The sequence below is a fragment of the Electrona antarctica genome, assembly GCF_951216825.1.
Source record: "Electrona antarctica genome assembly, contig: scaffold_57, whole genome shotgun sequence".
In the NCBI taxonomy this organism is placed as follows: domain Eukaryota; kingdom Metazoa; phylum Chordata; class Actinopteri; order Myctophiformes; family Myctophidae; genus Electrona; species Electrona antarctica.
In genome coordinates this window covers 7,501-26,620 of record NW_027637144.1, presented here as the reverse complement: position 1 = coordinate 26,620, position 19,120 = coordinate 7,501, and the positions used below count along the sequence as shown (strand labels likewise).

Sequence of the window (19,120 nt, the reverse complement as noted above, 5' to 3'; positions counted from 1 at the left end):
AGGTTCAAATCCCAGATAGGACATTAAGGTTACATAGTGTAGATTTTACAATATCTTCATGTTTTATAAAATTCAAATGCTTTTGAGTTGTTCTTTAACTCCCATTCCTGTGTTCTTACAGGCTTATGTATGTGTCTATCTATATTCATGGACTCTTGACACTTCTCTGCTCTCTCCTCATCTCCCTGAAACTAGTTGCATAAGGAAAGCTCTGGAAACATCACTATTTACACACGGTTAGCATGTTAGGCTAAACCGTAGAGTTAGCATGTGGCTAAGACGTAGGGTTAGCATGTAGGCTAAGACGTAGGGTTAGCATGTCTGGCTAATCGGTAGGCGGTGGTTTCAGCTGCAGCACATCACAAAGGTTATGATCCAGCTGATCGATCACTTCAATCATGAATGAACTGGCCTTGTTTCCCTTTTTACGCACCATGTCAATAACCTGGCGTGCTTTGTCTTGTGTGATACTTTCCGCCATGACGGTGTCCAATTCTTCATCAGTGATGATGTCTTTATCCAGAAGTTCGTCCAGAAGTCTTTTCAAGTTGGGGCCTGAGATTCTTTGGATGAACTCCTTCCTCACGGTCTTCAGCCTGTTCTCTGCTCCTGGGATGATCTGGGTCGGATGTTGCGGAGAGGCAGAAGCACCTTGAAGAAGGAGGATTCATTTTATGATTAGTGGCGTGATTATAAAATGACCAAGATAATATATTACAGCACAATTCTACTGTGCTAGAGGTTTGGGTTGTATGGTTACCATGTAATGATGTAATACTGGTGAGATATCTGGCTCTGTTACTGTAACTGAGACAGATATCTGGTTCTGTTACTGTAACTGAGACAGATATCTGGCTCTGTTACTGTAACTGAGACAGATATCTGGCTCTGTTACTGTAACTGAGACAGATATCTGGTTCTGTTACTGTAACTGAGACAGATATCTGGCTCTGTTACTGTAACTGAGACAGATATATCCCCAAAAATAGTCTCCTGATCTACTTCACGGTCACGGTAAAAAAATCTCTCAAAGTCACTGTTTTAGCACATAAATGAACACAAAGAAAGCTGATTCTGCCAATATAACAAATGTTGTATTGCATTCGCTTATAAGCTAAAAGAGGGACTTTGAGAGCGGATTCATCATACAATGTAAGTCAATGCCTTTTAACTATAGGATTTTGGTTTAGCTCCGCAAACTAAATAATGTGACGATGCATCCTTTCACATAATGTAACTACAGCAGACTAACACACAATTACTTCACTGTACAGTAATCTCCATGTGTTCATATAAACTCAACAGTCTGAGGCTGTACAGCAATAATTCACTCACGTTTCTCGTCTGCCTCCATCTGTCTCTGTTGGATCTTCTCCAGTTCACTCTTCATTCCTTTCATTTGAGCTGCATGGTCCTTCTGGTCCTGGGCCAACCTTTTCTGTTCGCTCTTACTGTCGGCCATCGCTGTGATGGAGCTCTGCAGTTCTCTCTCTCTCTCCTTCAGTAGAGCCGTCAGCTTCTCGACTTGGTCGCTCTCTAAAGTTAGAAGAAAAATGTTACGCTGTTAAGTCAATTAAACCAAACCAAACTGCAGAAGATCCTAAGTCCTAAAGACCCAACTCGCTGCTCTGCGTCACATTTAACATCCTGGAGAGGATAATCCAAAACCGCATAGAGCTAGTGGTGGAGCCACACCTTCACAGGGAACAGGATGGTTTCTAGTGGTGGAGCCACACCTTCACAGGGAACAGGATGGTTTCTAGTGGTGGAGCCACACCTTCAGAGGGAACAGGATGGTTTCTAGTGGTGGAGCCACACCTTCAGAGGGAACAGGATGGTTTCTAGTGGTGGAGCCACACCTTCAGAGGGAACAGGATGGTTTCTAGTGGTGGAGCCAGACCTTCAGAGGGAACAGGATGGTTTCTAGTGGTGGAGCCACACCTTCAGAGGGAACAGGATGGTTTCTAGTGGTGGAGCCACACCTTCAGAGGGAACAGGATGGTTTCTAGTGGTGGAGCCACACCTTCAGAGGGAAAAGGATGGTTTCTAGTGGTGGAGCCACGCCTTCAGAGGGAACAGAATGGTTTTTAGTGGTGGAGCCACACCTTCAGAGGGAACAGGATGGTTTTTAGTGGTGGAGCCACACCTTCAGAGGGAACAGGATGGTTTTTAGTGGTGGAGCCACACCTTCAGAGGGAACAGGATGGTTTTTAGTGGTGGAGCCACACCTTCAGAGGGAACAGGATGGTTTTTAGTGGTGGAGCCACACCTTCAGAGGGAACAGGATGGTTTCTAGTGGTGGAGCCACGCCTTCAGAGGGAACAGGATGGTTTTTAGTGGTGGAGCCACACCTTCAGAGGGAACAGGATGGTTTTTAGTGGTGGAGCCACACCTTCAGAGGGAACAGGATGGTTTCTAGTGGTGGAGCCATGCCTTCAGAGGGAACAGGATGGTTTCTAGTGGTGGAGCCACACCTTCAGAGGGAACAGGATGGTTTCTAGTGGTGGAGCCACGCCTTCAGAGGGAACAGGATGGTTTCTAGTGGTGGAGCCACACCAGAGGGAACAGGATGGTTTCTAGTGGTGGAGCCACACCTTCAGAGGGAACAGGATGGTTTCTAGTGGTGGAGCCACACCTTCAGAGGGAACAGGATGGTTTCTATTGGTGGAGCCACACCTTCAGAGGGAACAGGATGGTTTCTAGTGGTGGAGCCACACCTTCAGAGGGAACAGGATGGTTTCTAGTGGTGGAGCCAGACCTTCAGAGGGAACAGGATGGTTTCTAGTGGTGGAGCCACACCTTCAGAGGGAACAGGATGGTTTCTAGTGGTGGAGCCACGCCTTCAGAGGGAACAGGATGGTTTCTAGTGGTGGAGCCAGACCTTCAGAGGGAACAGGATGGTTTCTAGTGGTGGAGCCACACGTTCAGAGGGAACAGGATGGTTTCTAGTGGTGGAGCCACGCCTTCAGAGGGAACAGGATGGTTTCTAGTGGTGGAGCCACACCTTCAGAGGGAACAGGATGGTTTCTAGTGGTGGAGCCACACCTTCAGAGGGAACAGGATGGTTTCTAGTGGTGGAGCCACACCTTCAGAGGGAACAGGATGGTTTCTAGTGGTGGAGCCACGCCTTCAGAGGGAACAGGATGGTTTCTAGTGGTGGAGCCACACCTTCAGAGGGAACAGGCTGGTTTCCAGCAGGGCAGGTCAACAGTGGATCAGTTAATACTGCTCACGAAAGACGTGGAAGAAAGCTTCCAGTCCAAAGAGAAAGCTGGGTAGTTCTACTGGAGCTGACACCGTCTGGGTAGTTCTACTGGACCTGACACCGTCTGGGTAGTTCTACTGGACCTGACACCGTCTGGGTAGTTCTACTGGACCTGACAGCCACATATGACTACACATACTGTACAACCTTCTGGAAACCACAGCAGGGATGGCAGTGGCTCAGTTTGAACAGCTCTCACCTGCTGGGACAGATGAGGATGCTCCACCTGGTAGGACAGACGAGGATGCTCCACCTGGTAGGACAGACGAGGATGCTCCACCTGGTAGGACAGACGAGGCTGCTCCACCTGGTAGGACAGACGAGGATGCTCCACCTGGTAGGACAGACGAGGCTGCTCCACCTGGTAGGACAGACGAGGCTGCTCCGTCCGATTGAGCTGGAAGAAATAAAAGTGTTGAAATTAAATTAAAACACAGTTTGTGATTTTCATGGACAGGATCTCGAGGCGAAGTCGTGGCGGAGAGGGTATTCGGCTCGGTGAGCTAAGGTTTACATCACTGCTTTTTGCAGATGATGTGGTCCTGATGGCACCATCGGTCCAAGACCTTCAGCTCTCACTGGACCGGTTCGCAGCAGAGTGTACGGCGGCTGGGATGAGGATCAGCGTCTCCAAATCTGAGGCCATGGTTCTCAGGACACCGGTGGATTGTTCACGAGTGAGGGGAGGACGGAGAAGGAGATCAGCCGGAGAATCGGAGCGGCAGGGGCGGTATTGCAGTACCGCTCTGTTGTGACAAAAAGAGAGTTGAGCCAGAAGGCAAAGCTCTCTGTCTACCGAGCAATCTTCGTTCCTACTCTCACCTTATATGGTCATGAAGTGTTCCTACTCTCACCTATGGTCATGAAGTGTTCCTACTCTCACCTATGGTCATGAAGTGTTCCTACTCTCACCTATGGTCATGAAGTGTTCCTACTCTATATATGGTCATGAAGTGTTCCTACTCTCACCTATGGTCATGAAGTGTTCCTACTCTCACCTATGGTCATGAAGTGTGGGTCACGACTGAAAGAATAAGGTTGTGAATACAAGCGGGCAAAATTAGTTTTCTTCGACGGGTGGGAAGTTCAGTCACAAGATGGATGGATGGATGGACAAAAGCTAATATTATGCTAATGAAGTTTGATTCACAGAGCGATCATCCTGCCAGGCTATGCGATCACAAAAGATTGAGCAAAATTAACTAATGGCAGCTTGTTTCACCTACTGTATATCAAACAGAAACAAACAAAAACACTTTTGTGATAGAATTCTGGGCGCATCACCTGGGTTTTAGGCTAAATGTTTTTTCGTTTTTTGTTTTTCCCTACATATCTGTCTTTCTTAATGACCTCTACCACTGGCTGTTCGATATAATAAGATCAGATTACGCCTTGCCTTAATCATAATGATTGTAATCATTACAGTAAGAAAATCTCTCCTTTAAATGTAACTCTTTGACTGCCAGCTAGTGTCTTCTGTTAAAGCCGTGTTCACACCAAGGAAGCTAGAAGCAGCTTCTTGCTTCGTGCTCCCATGTTATCTATATGCATAGCAGCGTTTTAGTAGCTTGGAATTAATAGCTTTTTTATTTAGCTGTGCTTTTTTCTCGTGAATATTAGCTTTTTTCTAGCCAATCAGAGCGCAGTGTGGTCTGAGGAGGCGGGGCGTAGCTCATTTGACCACAGCAGAAAAGCTCCGATCACAGCAGACCGCACAAAGCCAAATTAAATTATATATTATTTTTAAATAGAGGCTGTATATGTAATATTGTATTATGATTTGGTAAGAAACAGCATATTTATTATGGAAATAAATAAAAGTTGATATGAGCAACAAGTTGTCGAAGCGGTGAAAACTGGTTGTGTTCTGTCACTTGTGACCCAGTTCTCTCCCAGTGGACTGGCACAGTATCTGGGGAGAAGTGCCCTACAGTCACCCGGATTTTAAATTAGCAGATCTAGATAGATAGACAAAGAACTAAACAATATAGTTAAAACCGGTTGTTTTTTCGTGTCGGACCCCCTGCCTTTTTCCCCCCAACTGTCCCCGGGAAGAGGGGAGAGGATGAGCAGCGCGCTCTGTCGGTCTATCACCTGCATGTCGTGTGAGTGCGTGCGTGCGTGCGTGCGTGCGTGCGTGCGTGCACGGTGCGTGCGTGCGTGCGTGCGTGCGTGCGTGCGTGCGTGCGTGCGTGCGTGCGTGCGTGCGTGCGTGCGCCGGGCAACGACATACTTTTATAAATTAAATAATAACCTTTATATCAGGAATAAATGGGTTTCAATTCACATTGTGACAGTCTGAGCAACCCGCGATTACCCACCTCTTACCCTGAGCCCACTGATCAGTGCACAACCCCCTGCCTGGCTTGTGGAAAGGTTTTAGTGAAGAAGTCTTGGCGTCAGCTTATGGCTTATGGTTATTTATTAATTGAGTAATGAAAGCCGCGATAGGGTCTCCCTTCCCTTGGGGCTGAAGGCCCGGCCGGACCCGACACGGAAACACAAACTGTTTTACTTGCTTCCACGACGTGCTGGATATATACAATTGTATTTTGTCTCCATAAATATAGTATGCTCTTGCTAAAACAACAGTAACATTACATACACAGTCGTTATTTAAAAAAATCGATTTCGGTGCTTTAGCTGCGCTCTGAGGGTTTGGGTCGTGGGGGAGAGGACAGCGGAGTGGAGGCTGTTTTCCCCCCAAGATGAGCACATGAGCCGGGGTAGACGAGGGAGGATTGAGACCGGTCAGTCGTCTCGTTTGGTTATTTACAAGCAAGATGATATTATTTATTTATCCATAAATAGGTTATGATGTAATTAAATATAGACTTATTTCTCCTCTACAGCTGCTATTTTACATTTTACACTTTAAAATGCGCGCCTGCTCAGGCTGCCTATTTTCTGTCTCGTCTCAAGGCCAGTCCAGGCCACTTGACTGACAGCTGGCTTGGGCACGCCCACTTTCTGAAAGAAAAGCAGCTTTGAAATCATTTTAGCTTGCTTTATTTTTTCAGCTTCTAGTGTCCTAATGACGTGGCAAGATACATACCTTCACTTCCAATCTGTGATCTTGCAGACATCTCTGCCTTCTTAAAGACAACAAACAGAGAGATGAGGTGTCATTATGTCTCTGCCTTCTTAAAGACAACAAACAGAGAGATGAGATGTCATTATGTCTCTGCCTTCTTAAAGACAACAAACAGAGAGATGAGGTGTCATTATGTCTCTGCCTTCTTATAGACAACAAACAGAGAGATGAGGTGTCATTATGTCTCTGCCTTCTTATAGACAACAAACAGAGAGATGAGGTGTCATTATGTCTCTGCCTTCTTAAAGACAACAAACAGAGAGATGAGGTGTCATTATGTCTCTGCCTTCTTAAAGACAACAAACAGAGAGATGAGGTGTCATTATGTCTCTGCCTTCTTAAAGACAACAAACAGAGAGATGAGGTGTCATTATGTCTCTGCCTTCTTAAAGACAACAAACAGAGAGATGAGGTGTCATTATGTCTCTGCCTTCTTAAAGACAACAAACAGAGAGATGAGATGTCATTATGTCTCTGCCTTCTTAAAGACAACAAACAGAGAGATGAGGTGTCATTATGTCTCTGCCTTCTTAAAGACAACAAACAGAGAGATGAGGTGTCATTATGTCTCTGCCTTCTTAAAGACAACAAACAGAGAGATGAGGTGTCATTATGTCTCTGCCTTCTTATAGACAACAAACAGAGAGATGAGGTGTCATTATGTCTCTGCCTTCTTAAAGACAACAAACAGAGAGATGTGGTGTCATTATGTCTCTGCCTTCTTAAAGACAACAAACAGAGAGATGAGGTGTCATTATGTCTCTGCCTTCTTAAAGACAACAAACAGAGAGATGAGGTGTCATTATGTCTCTGCCTTCTAATAGACAACAAACAGAGAGATGAGGTGTCATTATGTCTCTGCCTTCTTATAGACAACAAACAGAGAGATGGTGTCATTATGTCTCTGCCTTCTTAAAGACAACAAACAGAGAGATGAGGTGTCATTATGTCTCTGCCTTCTTATAGACAACAAACAGAGAGATGAGGTGTCATTATGTCTCTGCCTTCTTATAGACAACAAACAGAGAGATGAGGTGTCATTATGTCTCTGCCTTCTTAAAGACAACAAACAGAGAGATGAGGTGTCATTATGTCTCTGCCTTCTTAAAGACAACAAACAGAGAGATGAGGTGTCATTATGTCTCTGCCTTCTTAAAGACAACAAACAGAGAGATGTGGTGTCATTATGTCTCTGCCTTCTTATAGACAACAAACAGAGAGATGTGGTGTCATTATGTCTCTGCCTTCTTAAAGACAACAAACAGAGAGATGAGGTGTCATTATGTCTCTGCCTTCTTAAAGACAACAAACAGAGAGATGAGGTGTCATTATGTCTCTGCCTTCTTAAAGACAACAAACAGAGAGATGAGATGTCATTATGTCTCTGCCTTCTTAAAGACAACACACAGAGAGATGAGGTGTCATTATGTCTCTGCCTTCTTATAGACAACAAACAGAGAGATGGTGTCATTATGTCTCTGCCTTCTTATAGACAACAAACAGAGAGATGAGGTGTCATTATGTCTCTGCCTTCTTAAAGACAACAAACAGAGAGATGAGGTGGCATTATGTCTCTGCCTTCTTAAAGACAACAAACAGAGAGATGAGGTGTCATTATGTCTCTGCCTTCTTAAAGACAACAAACAGAGAGATGAGGTGTCATTATGTCTCTGCCTTCTTAAAGACAACAAACAGAGAGATGAGGTGTCATTATGTCTCTGCCTTCTTAAAGACAACAAACAGAGAGATGAGGTGTCATTATGTCTCTGCCTTCTTAAAGACAACAAACAGAGAGATGAGGTGTCATTATGTCTCTGCCTTCTTATAGACAACAAACAGAGAGATGAGGTGTCATTATGTCTCTGCCTTCTTAAAGACAACAAACAGAGAGATGTGGTGTCATTATGTCTCTGCCTTCTTAAAGACAACAAACAGAGAGATGAGGTGTCATTATGTCTCTGCCTTCTTAAAGACAACAAACAGAGAGATGAGGTGTCATTATGTCTCTGCCTTCTAATAGACAACAAACAGAGAGATGAGGTGTCATTATGTCTCTGCCTTCTTATAGACAACAAACAGAGAGATGAGGTGTCATTATGTCTCTGCCTTCTTATAGACAACAAACAGAGAGATGGTGTCATTATGTCTCTGCCTTCTTAAAGACAACAAACAGAGAGATGGTGTCATTATGTCTCTGCCTTCTTAAAGACAACAAACAGAGAGATGAGGTGTCATTATGTCTCTGCCTTCTTATAGACAACAAACAGAGAGATGTGGTGTCATTATGTCTCTGCCTTCTTAAAGACAACAAACAGAGAGATGAGGTGTCATTATGTCTCTGCCTTCTTAAAGACAACAAACAGAGAGATGAGGTGTCATTATGTCTCTGCCTTCTTATAGACAACAAACAGAGAGATGAGGTGTCATTATGTCTCTGCCTTCTTAAAGACAACAAACAGAGAGATGAGGTGTCATTATGTCTCTGCCTTCTAATAGACAACAAACAGAGAGATGGTGTCATTATGTCTCTGCCTTCTTAAAGACAACAAACAGAGAGATGAGGTGTCATTATGTCTCTGCCTTCTTAAAGACAACAAACAGAGAGATGTGGTGTCATTATGTCTCTGCCTTCTTATAGACAACAAACAGAGAGATGAGGTGTCATTATGTCTCTGCCTTCTTAAAGACAACAAACAGAGAGATGAGGTGTCATTATGTCTCTGCCTTCTTAAAGACAACAAACAGAGAGATGAGGTGTCATTATGTCTCTGCCTTCTTAAAGACAACAAACAGAGAGATGAGATGTCATTATGTCTCTGCCTTCTTAAAGACAACAAACAGAGAGATGAGGTGTCATTATGTCTCTGCCTTCTTAAAGACAACAAACAGAGAGATGAGGTGTCATTATGTCTCTGCCTTCTTAAAGACAACAAACAGAGAGATGAGGTGTCATTATGTCTCTGCCTTCTTAAAGACAACAAACAGAGAGATGAGATGTCATTATGTCTCTGCCTTCTTAAAGACAACAAACAGAGAGATGAGGTGTCATTATGTCTCTGCCTTCTAATAGACAACAAACAGAGAGATGAGGTGTCATTATGTCTCTGCCTTCTTAAAGACAACAAACAGAGAGATGAGGTGTCATTATGTCTCTGCCTTCTTAAAGACAACAAACAGAGAGATGAGGTGTCATTATGTCTCTGCCTTCTTAAAGACAACAAACAGAGAGATGAGGTGTCATTATGTCTCTGCCTTCTTAAAGACAACAAACAGAGAGATGAGGTGTCATTATGTCTCTGCCTTCTTATAGACAACAAACAGAGAGATGAGGTGTCATTATGTCTCTGCCTTCTTAAAGACAACAAACAGAGAGATGAGGTGTCATTATGTCTCTGCCTTCTTATAGACAACAAACAGAGAGATGAGATGTCATTATGTCTCTGCCTTCTTAAAGACAACAAACAGAGAGATGAGGTGTCATTATGTCTCTGCCTTCTTATAGACAACAAACAGAGAGATGAGGTGTCATTATGTCTCTGCCTTCTTAAAGACAACAAACAGAGAGATGAGGTGTCATTATGTCTCTGCCTTCTTAAAGACAACAAACAGAGAGATGAGATGTCATTATGTCTCTGCCTTCTTAAAGACAACAAACAGAGAGATGAGGTGTCATTATGTCTCTGCCTTCTTATAGACAACAAACAGAGAGATGAGGTGTCATTATGTCTCTGCCTTCTTAAAGACAACAAACAGAGAGATGAGGTGTCATTATGTCTCTGCCTTCTAATAGACAACAAACAGAGAGATGGTGTCATTATGTCTCTGCCTTCTTAAAGACAACAAACAGAGAGATGAGGTGTCATTATGTCTCTGCCTTCTTATAGACAACAAACAGAGAGATGAGGTGTCATTATGTCTCTGCCTTCTTAAAGACAACAAACAGAGAGATGAGGTGTCATTATGTCTCTGCCTTCTAATAGACAACAAACAGAGAGATGGTGTCATTATGTCTCTGCCTTCTTAAAGACAACAAACAGAGAGATGAGGTGTCATTATGTCTCTGCCTTCTAATAGACAACAAACAGAGAGATGGTGTCATTATGTCTCTGCCTTCTTAAAGACAACAAACAGAGAGATGAGGTGTCATTATGTCTCTGCCTTCTTATAGACAACAAACAGAGAGATGAGGTGTCATTATGTCTCTGCCTTCTTAAAGACAACAAACAGAGAGATGTGGTGTCATTATGTCTCTGCCTTCTTATAGACAACAAACAGAGAGATGAGGTGTCATTATGTCTCTGCCTTCTTAAAGACAACAAACAGAGAGATGAGGTGTCATTATGTCTCTGCCTTCTTAAAGACAACAAACAGAGAGATGTGGTGTCATTATGTCTCTGCCTTCTTATAGACAACAAACAGAGAGATGAGGTGTCATTATGTCTCTGCCTTCTTAAAGACAACAAACAGAGAGATGAGGTGTCATTATGTCTCTGCCTTCTTAAAGACAACAAACAGAGAGATGAGGTGTCATTATGTCTCTGCCTTCTTATAGACAACAAACAGAGAGATGAGGTGTCATTATGTCTCTGCCTTCTTAAAGACAACAAACAGAGAGATGAGGTGTCATTATGTCTCTGCCTTCTTAAAGACAACAAACAGAGAGATGAGGTGTCATTATGTCTCTGCCTTCTTATAGACAACAAACAGAGAGATGAGGTGTCATTATGTCTCTGCCTTCTTAAAGACAACAAACAGAGAGATGAGGTGTCATTATGTCTCTGCCTTCTTAAAGACAACAAACAGAGAGATGAGGTGTCATTATGTCTCTGCCTTCTTAAAGACAACAAACAGAGAGATGAGGTGTCATTATGTCTCTGCCTTCTTAAAGACAACAAACAGAGAGATGAGGTGTCATTATGTCTCTGCCTTCTTATAGACAACAAACAGAGAGATGAGATGTCATTATGTCTCTGCCTTCTTAAAGACAACAAACAGAGAGATGAGGTGTCATTATGTCTCTGCCTTCTTATAGACAACAAACAGAGAGATGAGGTGTCATTATGTCTCTGCCTTCTTAAAGACAACAAACAGAGAGATGAGGTGTCATTATGTCTCTGCCTTCTAATAGACAACAAACAGAGAGATGGTGTCATTATGTCTCTGCCTTCTTAAAGACAACAAACAGAGAGATGAGGTGTCATTATGTCTCTGCCTTCTTAAAGACAACAAACAGAGAGATGAGGTGTCATTATGTCTCTGCCTTCTTAAAGACAACAAACAGAGAGATGAGGTGTCATTATGTCTCTGCCTTCTTAAAGACAACAAACAGAGAGATGAGGTGTCATTATGTCTCTGCCTTCTTATAGACAACAAACAGAGAGATGAGATGTCATTATAATTGTAGATCTGCGTATGTAGATTGAGGATGCTATGAAGTAGTGAACATGATGTATATCTGCTTAACATGAAAGTTTCATTCTATCTCACCAAATGTCCGCTTGGCGACCAAGTGACCCGACTAGTAGGACTTTAGTTTTACCATGTTACTGTATGTCTAATCAGTTTTCTGTATTATCTATTGAGACACAGCGTACAGTATTACTCGAGTGATTTCCAAGAGGTCAAGTAAATGGAGTGTAAAGAAAATGAATAAGTGTTGTAAAGCAGTGGTTTTCAACCAGTGGTCCTTGAGGGGGTTCCAGGTGGTCCCCAGCTAAATGGAGTGTTGGTAACCAAATGGACCTTTATACATCTTTAACTCTAGATGGGGACATATGAGGTTATTGCCAACAGAAATGATTATATTCTGACCTGGGGTGAGCTCTGGATGGACCTCAGAGGGACCTGTGAGCACTGGATGGACCTCAGACGGTGTTCCTGATGAAGCCCAGTGGACTGACAGGCAGAGCACAGGTCATAGTCAGGACACACTGTACACTTATACCTGGTCCCCACAACATCTCCCTTACAGCCGTCACAGAACACGTAAGGGTGCACGAAGGAAGGATCTGGCAAACAAAACAAGAGAAATGTATCCGTATGAATGAATAAACTATTATTAAATAGAGTTTAAAACTAGAAGAAGTTCTCCTCGGTGCACAGGTCTCTGCAAAGCCGTAGCTAAATACCTTACGGTGGCGCTACACCAGGACAATGTGATACAGAGCAAAAAAAGAAGGAAAAAGCAATAACATAAAATAACATAATATCGCAGAACATAAAACAACACTGGAGAAAAAAGGCAGGGAATCAGGCAGAAAAGTGAGTACATGGGGGAAAAAAAACAGATGTTTTAAAATTCAACTAAAAGCAAGAGTGAAGCAATAGTCTTTTGGGCTGTGCTAATGGAGGTTCTTCTGTGGCCTACTGAGGGAGGTTCTAGTGTGGCCTACTGAGGGAGGTGTTGCCTACTGAGGGAGGTTCTAGTGTGGCCTACTGGGGGAGGTTCTAGTGTGGCCTACTGAGGGAGGTTCTAGTGTGGCCTACTGAGGGAGGTTCTAGTGTGTTCTACTGGGGGAGGTGTGGCCTACTGAGGGAGGTTCTAGTGTGTTCTACTGGGGGAGGTTCTAGTGTGGCCTACTGGGGGAGGTTCTAGTGTGGCCTACTGAGGGAGGTTCTAGTGTGGCCTACTGAGGGAGGTTCTAGTGTGGCCTACTGGGGGAGGTTCTAGTGTGGCCTACTGGGGGAGGTTCTAGTGTGTTCTACTGGGGGAGGTTCTAGTGTGGCCTACTGAGGGAGGTTCTAGTGTGTTCTACTGGGGGAGGTTCTAGTGTGTTCTACTGGGGGAGGTTCTAGTGTGGCCTACTGAGGGAGGTTCTAGTGTGGCCTACTGAGGGAGGTTCTAGTGTGGCCTACTGGGGGAGGTTCTAGTGTGTTCTACTGGGGGAGGTTCTAGTGTGGCCTACTGAGGGAGGTTCTAGTGTGGCCTACTGAGGGAGGTTCTAGTGTGGCCTACTGGGGGAGGTTCTAGTGTGTTCTACTGAGGGAGGTTCTAGTGTGGCCTACTGGGGGAGGTTCTAGTGTGGCCTACTGAGGGAGGTTCTAGTGTGGCCTACTGGGGGAGGTTCTAGTGTGGCCTACTGGGGGAGGTTCTAGTGTGGCCTACTGAGGGAGGTTCTAGTGTGTTCTACTGGGGGAGGTTCTAGTGTGGCCTACTGAGGGAGGTTCTAGTGTGGCCTACTGGGGGAGGTTCTAGTGTGTTCTACTGGGGGAGGTTCTAGTGTGTTCTACTGGGGGAGGTTCTAGTGTGTTCTACTGGGGGAGGTTCTAGTGTGGCCTACTGAGGGAGGTTCTAGTGTGGCCTACTGAGGGAGGTTCTAGTGTGGCCTACTGGGGGAGGTTCTAGTGTGTTCTACTGGGGGAGGTTCTAGTGTGGCCTACTGGGGGAGGTTCTAGTGTGGCCTACTGAGGGAGGTTCTAGTGTGGCCTCCTGGGGGAGGTTCTAGTGTGTTCTACTGGGGGAGGTTCTAGTGTGGCCTACTGGGGGAGGTTCTAGTGTGGCCTACTGAGGGAGGTTCTAGTGTGGCCTACTGAGGGAGGTTCTAGTGTGGCCTACTGGGGGAGGTTCTAGTGTGGCCTACTGGGGGAGGTTATAGTGTGGCCTACTGGGGGAGGTTCTAGTGTGGCCTACTGGGGGAGGTTCTAGTGTGGCCTACTGAGGGAGGTTATAGTGTGGCCTACTGGGGGAGGTTCTAGTGTGGCCTACTGGGGGAGGTTCTAGTGTGGCCTACTGAGGGAGGTTATAGTGTGGCCTACTGGGGGAGGTTATAGTGTGGCCTACTGGGGGAGGTTATAGTGTGGCCTACTGGGGGAGGTTCTAGTGTGGCCTACTGGGGGAGGTTCTAGTGTGTTCTACTGAGGGAGGTTCTAGTGTGGCCTACTGAGGGAGGTTCTAGTGTGTTCTACTGAGGGAGGTTCTAGTGTGTTCTACTGGGGGAGGTTCTAGTGTGGCCTACTGGGGGAGGTTCTAGTGTGTTCTACTGGGGGAGGTTCTAGTGTGGCCTCCTGGGGGAGGTTCTAGTGTGGCCTACTGAGGGAGGTTCTAGTGTGTTCTACTGAGGGAGGTTCTAGTGTGGCCTCCTGGGGGAGGTTCTAGTGTGGCCTACTGAGGGAGGTTCTAGTGTGGCCTACTGGGGGAGGTTCTAGTGTGTTCTACTGGGGGAGGTTCTAGTGTGGCCTACTGAGGGAGGTTCTAGTGTGTTCTACTGGGGGAGGTTCTAGTGTGTTCTACTGGGGGAGGTTCTAGTGTGGCCTACTGAGGGAGGTTCTAGTGTGGCCTACTGGGGGAGGTTCTAGTGTGTTCTACTGGGGGAGGTTCTAGTGTGTTCTACTGGGGGAGGTTCTAGTGTGTTCTACTGGGGGAGGTTCTAGTGTGGCCTACTGAGGGAGGTTCTAGTGTGTTCTACTGAGGGAGGTTCTAGTGTGTTCTACTGGGGGAGGTTCTAGTGTGGCCTACTGAGGGAGGTTCTAGTGTGTTCTACTGGGGGAGGTTCTAGTGTGTTCTACTGGGGGAGGTTCTAGTGTGGCCTACTGAGGGAGGTTCTAGTGTGTTCTACTGAGGGAGGTTCTAGTGTGTTCTACTGGGGGAGGTTCTAGTGTGGCCTACTGAGGGAGGTTCTAGTGTGTTCTACTGGGGGAGGTTCTAGTGTGTTCTACTGGGGGAGGTTCTAGTGTGGCCTACTGAGGGAGGTTCTAGTGTGTTCTACTGAGGGAGGTTCTAGTGTGTTCTACTGGGGGAGGTTCTAGTGTGGCCTACTGGGGGAGGTTCTAGTGTGTTCTACTGGGGGAGGTTCTAGTGTGTTCTACTGGGGGAGGTTCTAGTGTGGCCTACTGAGGGAGGTTCTAGTGTGGCCTACTGGGGGAGGTTCTAGTGTGTTCTACTGGGGGAGGTTCTAGTGTGTTCTACTGAGGGAGGTTCTAGTGTGTTCTACTGGGGGAGGTTCTAGTGTGTTCTACTGGGGGAGGTTCTAGTGTGTTCTACTGGGGGAGGTTCTAGTGTGTTCTACTGAGGGAGGTTCTAGTGTGTTCTACTGGGGGAGGTTCTAGTGTGTTCTACTGAGGGAGGTTCTAGTGTGTTCTACTGAGGGAGGTTCTAGTGTGGCCTACTGGGGGAGGTTCTAGTGTGTTCTACTGAGGGAGGTTCTAGTGTGGCCTACTGGGGGAGGTTCTAGTGTGTTCTACTGAGGGAGGTTCTAGTGTGGCCTACTGGGGGAGGTTCTAGTGTGTTCTACTGGGGGAGGTTCTAGTGTGTTCTACTGGGGGAGGTTCTAGTGTGTTCTACTGGGGGAGGTTCTAGTGTGGCCTACTGAGGGAGGTTCTAGTGTGGCCTACTGAGGGAGGTTCTAGTGTGGCCTACTGGGGGAGGTTCTAGTGTGTTCTACTGGGGGAGGTTCTAGTGTGGCCTACTGGGGGAGGTTCTAGTGTGGCCTACTGAGGGAGGTTCTAGTGTGGCCTACTGAGGGAGGTTCTAGTGTGTTCTACTGGGGGAGGTTCTAGTGTGGCCTACTGAGGGAGGTTCTAGTGTGGCCTCCTGGGGGAGGTTCTAGTGTGGCCTACTGAGGGAGGTTCTAGTGTGGCCTACTGGGGGAGGTTCTAGTGTGTTCTACTGGGGGAGGTTCTAGTGTGGCCTACTGGGGGAGGTTATAGTGTGTTCTACTGGGGGAGGTTCTAGTGTGTTCTACTGAGGGAGGTTCTAGTGTGTTCTACTGGGGGAGGTTCTAGTGTGTTCTACTGAGGGAGGTTCTAGTGTGGCCTACTGAGGGAGGTTCTAGTGTGTTCTACTGGGGGAGGTTCTAGTGTGTTCTACTGGGGGAGGTTCTAGTGTGTTCTACTGAGGGAGGTTCTAGTGTGTTCTACTGGGGGAGGTTCTAGTGTGTTCTACTGAGGGAGGTTCTAGTGTGGCCTACTGGGGGAGGTTCTAGTGTGGCCTACTGGGGGAGGTTCTAGTGTGTTCTACTGAGGGAGGTTCTAGTGTGGCCTACTGGGGGAGGTTCTAGTGTGTTCTACTGGGGGAGGTTCTAGTGTGTTCTACTGGGGGAGGTTCTAGTGTGTTCTACTGAGGGAGGTTCTAGTGTGTTCTACTGGGGGAGGTTCTAGTGTGTTCTACTGAGGGAGGTTCTAGTGTGTTCTACTGAGGGAGGTTCTAGTGTGGCCTACTGAGGGAGGTTCTAGTGTGGCCTACTGAGGGAGGTTCTAGTGTGGCCTACTGGGGGAGGTTCTAGTGTGTTCTACTGGGGGAGGTTCTAGTGTGTTCTACTGGGGGAGGTTCTAGTGTGTTCTACTGAGGGAGGTTCTAGTGTGGCCTACTGAGGGAGGTTCTAGTGTGGCCTACTGGGGGAGGTTCTAGTGTGTTCTACTGAGGGAGGTTCTAGTGTGTTCTACTGGGGGAGGTTCTAGTGTGGCCTACTGGGGGAGGTTCTAGTGTGTTCTACTGGGGGAGGTTCTAGTGTGGCCTACTGAGGGAGGTTCTAGTGTGGCCTACTGAGGGAGGTTCTAGTGTGTTCTACTGGGGGAGGTTCTAGTGTGTTCTACTGGGGGAGGTTCTAGTGTGTTCTACTGGGGGAGGTTCTAGTGTGTTCTACTGGGGGAGGTTCTAGTGTGTTCTACTGGGGGAGGTTCTAGTGTGTTCTACTGGGGGAGGTTATAGTGTGTTCTACTGGGGGAGGTTCTAGTGTGGCCTACTGAGGGAGGTTCTAGTGTGTTCTACTGGGGGAGGTTCTAGTGTGGCCTACTGAGGGAGGTTCTAGTGTGTTCTACTGAGGGAGGTTCTAGTGTGTTCTACTGGGGGAGGTTCTAGTGTGTTCTACTGGGGGAGGTTCTAGTGTGTTCTACTGGGGGAGGTTATAGTGTGTTCTACTGGGGGAGGTTCTAGTGTGGCCTACTGGGGGAGGTTATAGTGTGTTCTACTGGGGGAGGTTCTAGTGTGGCCTACTGGGGGAGGTTCTAGTGTGGCCTACTGAGGGAGGTTCTAGTGTGGCCTACTGAGGGAGGTTCTAGTGTGGCCTACTGAGGGAGGTTCTAGTGTGTTCTACTGGGGGAGGTTCTAGTGTGGCCTCCTGGGGGAGGTTCTAGTGTGGCCTACTGGGGGAGGTTCTAGTGTGGCCTACTGGGGGAGGTTCTAGTGTGGCCTACTGGGGGAGGTTCTAGTGTGGCCTACTGGGGGAGGTTCTAGTGTGGCCTCCTGGGGGAGGTTCTAGTGTGGCCTACTGAGGGAGGTTCTAGTGTGTTCTACTGGGGGAGGTTCTAGTGTGGCCTACTGGGGGAGGTTCTAGTGTGGCCTACTGGGGGAGGTTCTAGTGTGGCCTACTGGGGGAGGTTCTAGTGTGGCCTCCTGGGGGAGGTTCTAGTGTGTTCTACTGAGGGAGGTTCTAGTGTGGCCTACTGGGGGAGGTTCTAGTGTGGCCTACTGAGGGAGGTTCTAGTGTGGCCTACTGGGGGAGGTTATAGTGTGGCCTACTGGGGGAGGTTCTAGTGTGGCCTCCTGGGGGAGGTTCTAGTGTGGCCTACTGAGGGAGGTTCTAGTGTGTTCTACTGAGGGAGGTTCTAGTGTGTTCTACTGGGGGAGGTTCTAGTGTGGCCTACTGGGGGAGGTTCTAGTGTGTTCTACTGGGGGAGGTTCTAGTGTGTTCTACTGGGGGAGGTTCTAGTGTGGCCTACTGAGGGAGGTTCTAGTGTGGCCTACTGAGGGAGGTTCTAGTGTGTTCTCCTGGGGGAGGTTCTAGTGTGTTCTACTGGGGGAGGTTCTAGTGTGTTCTACTGAGGGAGGTTCTAGTGTGGCCTACTGAGGGAGGTTCTAGTGTGTTCTACTGGGGGAGGTTCTAGTGTGTTCTACTGGGGGAGGTTCTAGTGTGTTCTACTGGGGGAGGTTCTAGTGTGTTCTACTGGGGGAGGTTCTAGTGTGGCCTACTGGGGGAGGTTCTAGTGTGGCCTACTGGGGGAGGTTCTAGTGTGGCCTACTGGGGGAGGTTCTAGTGTGTTCTACTGGGGGAGGTTCTAGTGTGGCCTACTGGGGGAGGTTCTAGTGTGGCCTACTGGGGGAGGTTCTAGTGTGGCCTACTGAGGGAGGTTCTAGTGTGGCCTACTGGGGGAGGTTCTAGTGTGGCCTACTGAGGGAGGTTCTAGTGTGGCCTACTGGGGGAGGTTCTAGTGTGTTCTACTGGGGGAGGTTCTAGTGTGTTCTACTGGGGGAGGTTCTAGTGTGGCCTACTGAGGGAGGTTATAGTGTGGCCTACTGGGGGAGGTTCTAGTGTGGCCTCCTGGGGGAGGTTCTAGTGTGGCCTACTGGGGGAGGTTCTAGTGTGGCCTACTGGGGGAGGTTCTAGTGTGTTCTACTGGGGGAGGTTCTAGTGTGGCCTACTGGGGGAGGTTCTAGTGTGGCCTACTGGGGGAGGTTCTAGTGTGGCCTACTGAGGGAGGTTCTAGTGTGGCCTACTGGGGGAGGTTCTAGTGTGTTCTACTGAGGGAGGTGTGGCCTACTGGGGGAGGTTCTAGTGTGGCCTACTGAGGGAGGTTCTAGTGTGGCCTACTGAGGGAGGTTCTAGTGTGGCCTACTGGGGGAGGTTCTAGTGTGGCCTACTGGGGGAGGTTCTAGTGTGGCCTACTGGGGGAGGTTCTAGTGTGGCCTACTGGGGGAGGTTCTAGTGTGGCCTACTGGGGGAGGTTCTAGTGTGGCCTACTGGGGGAGGTTCTAGTGTGGCCTACTGGGGGAGGTTCTAGTGTGGCCTACTGGGGGAGGTTCTAGTGTGGCCTCCTGGGGGAGGTTC

The 19,120-nt window shown here is 47.3% G+C and overlaps 1 protein-coding gene across 1 annotated transcript in view; it reads right to left on the bottom strand.

Annotated features, from left to right (window-relative positions):
* Nucleotides 1-325: 325 nt before the first annotated feature.
* The window catches only part of LOC306919122 (GTPase IMAP family member 8-like), a gene marked incomplete at both ends in the record, with an annotated part of 23,973 nt that continues 5,178 nt past the window's right edge, over nucleotides 326-19,120 (bottom strand). The window contains 5 exons of the mRNA XM_079531958.1: nucleotides 326-651; nucleotides 1,336-1,536; nucleotides 3,465-3,662; nucleotides 6,321-6,360; nucleotides 12,171-12,367. Of these exons, the coding sequence (XP_079388084.1) occupies nucleotides 326-651; nucleotides 1,336-1,536; nucleotides 3,465-3,662; nucleotides 6,321-6,360; nucleotides 12,171-12,367 (962 nt within the window). The remainder of the gene's footprint in view (nucleotides 652-1,335; nucleotides 1,537-3,464; nucleotides 3,663-6,320; nucleotides 6,361-12,170; nucleotides 12,368-19,120) is intronic.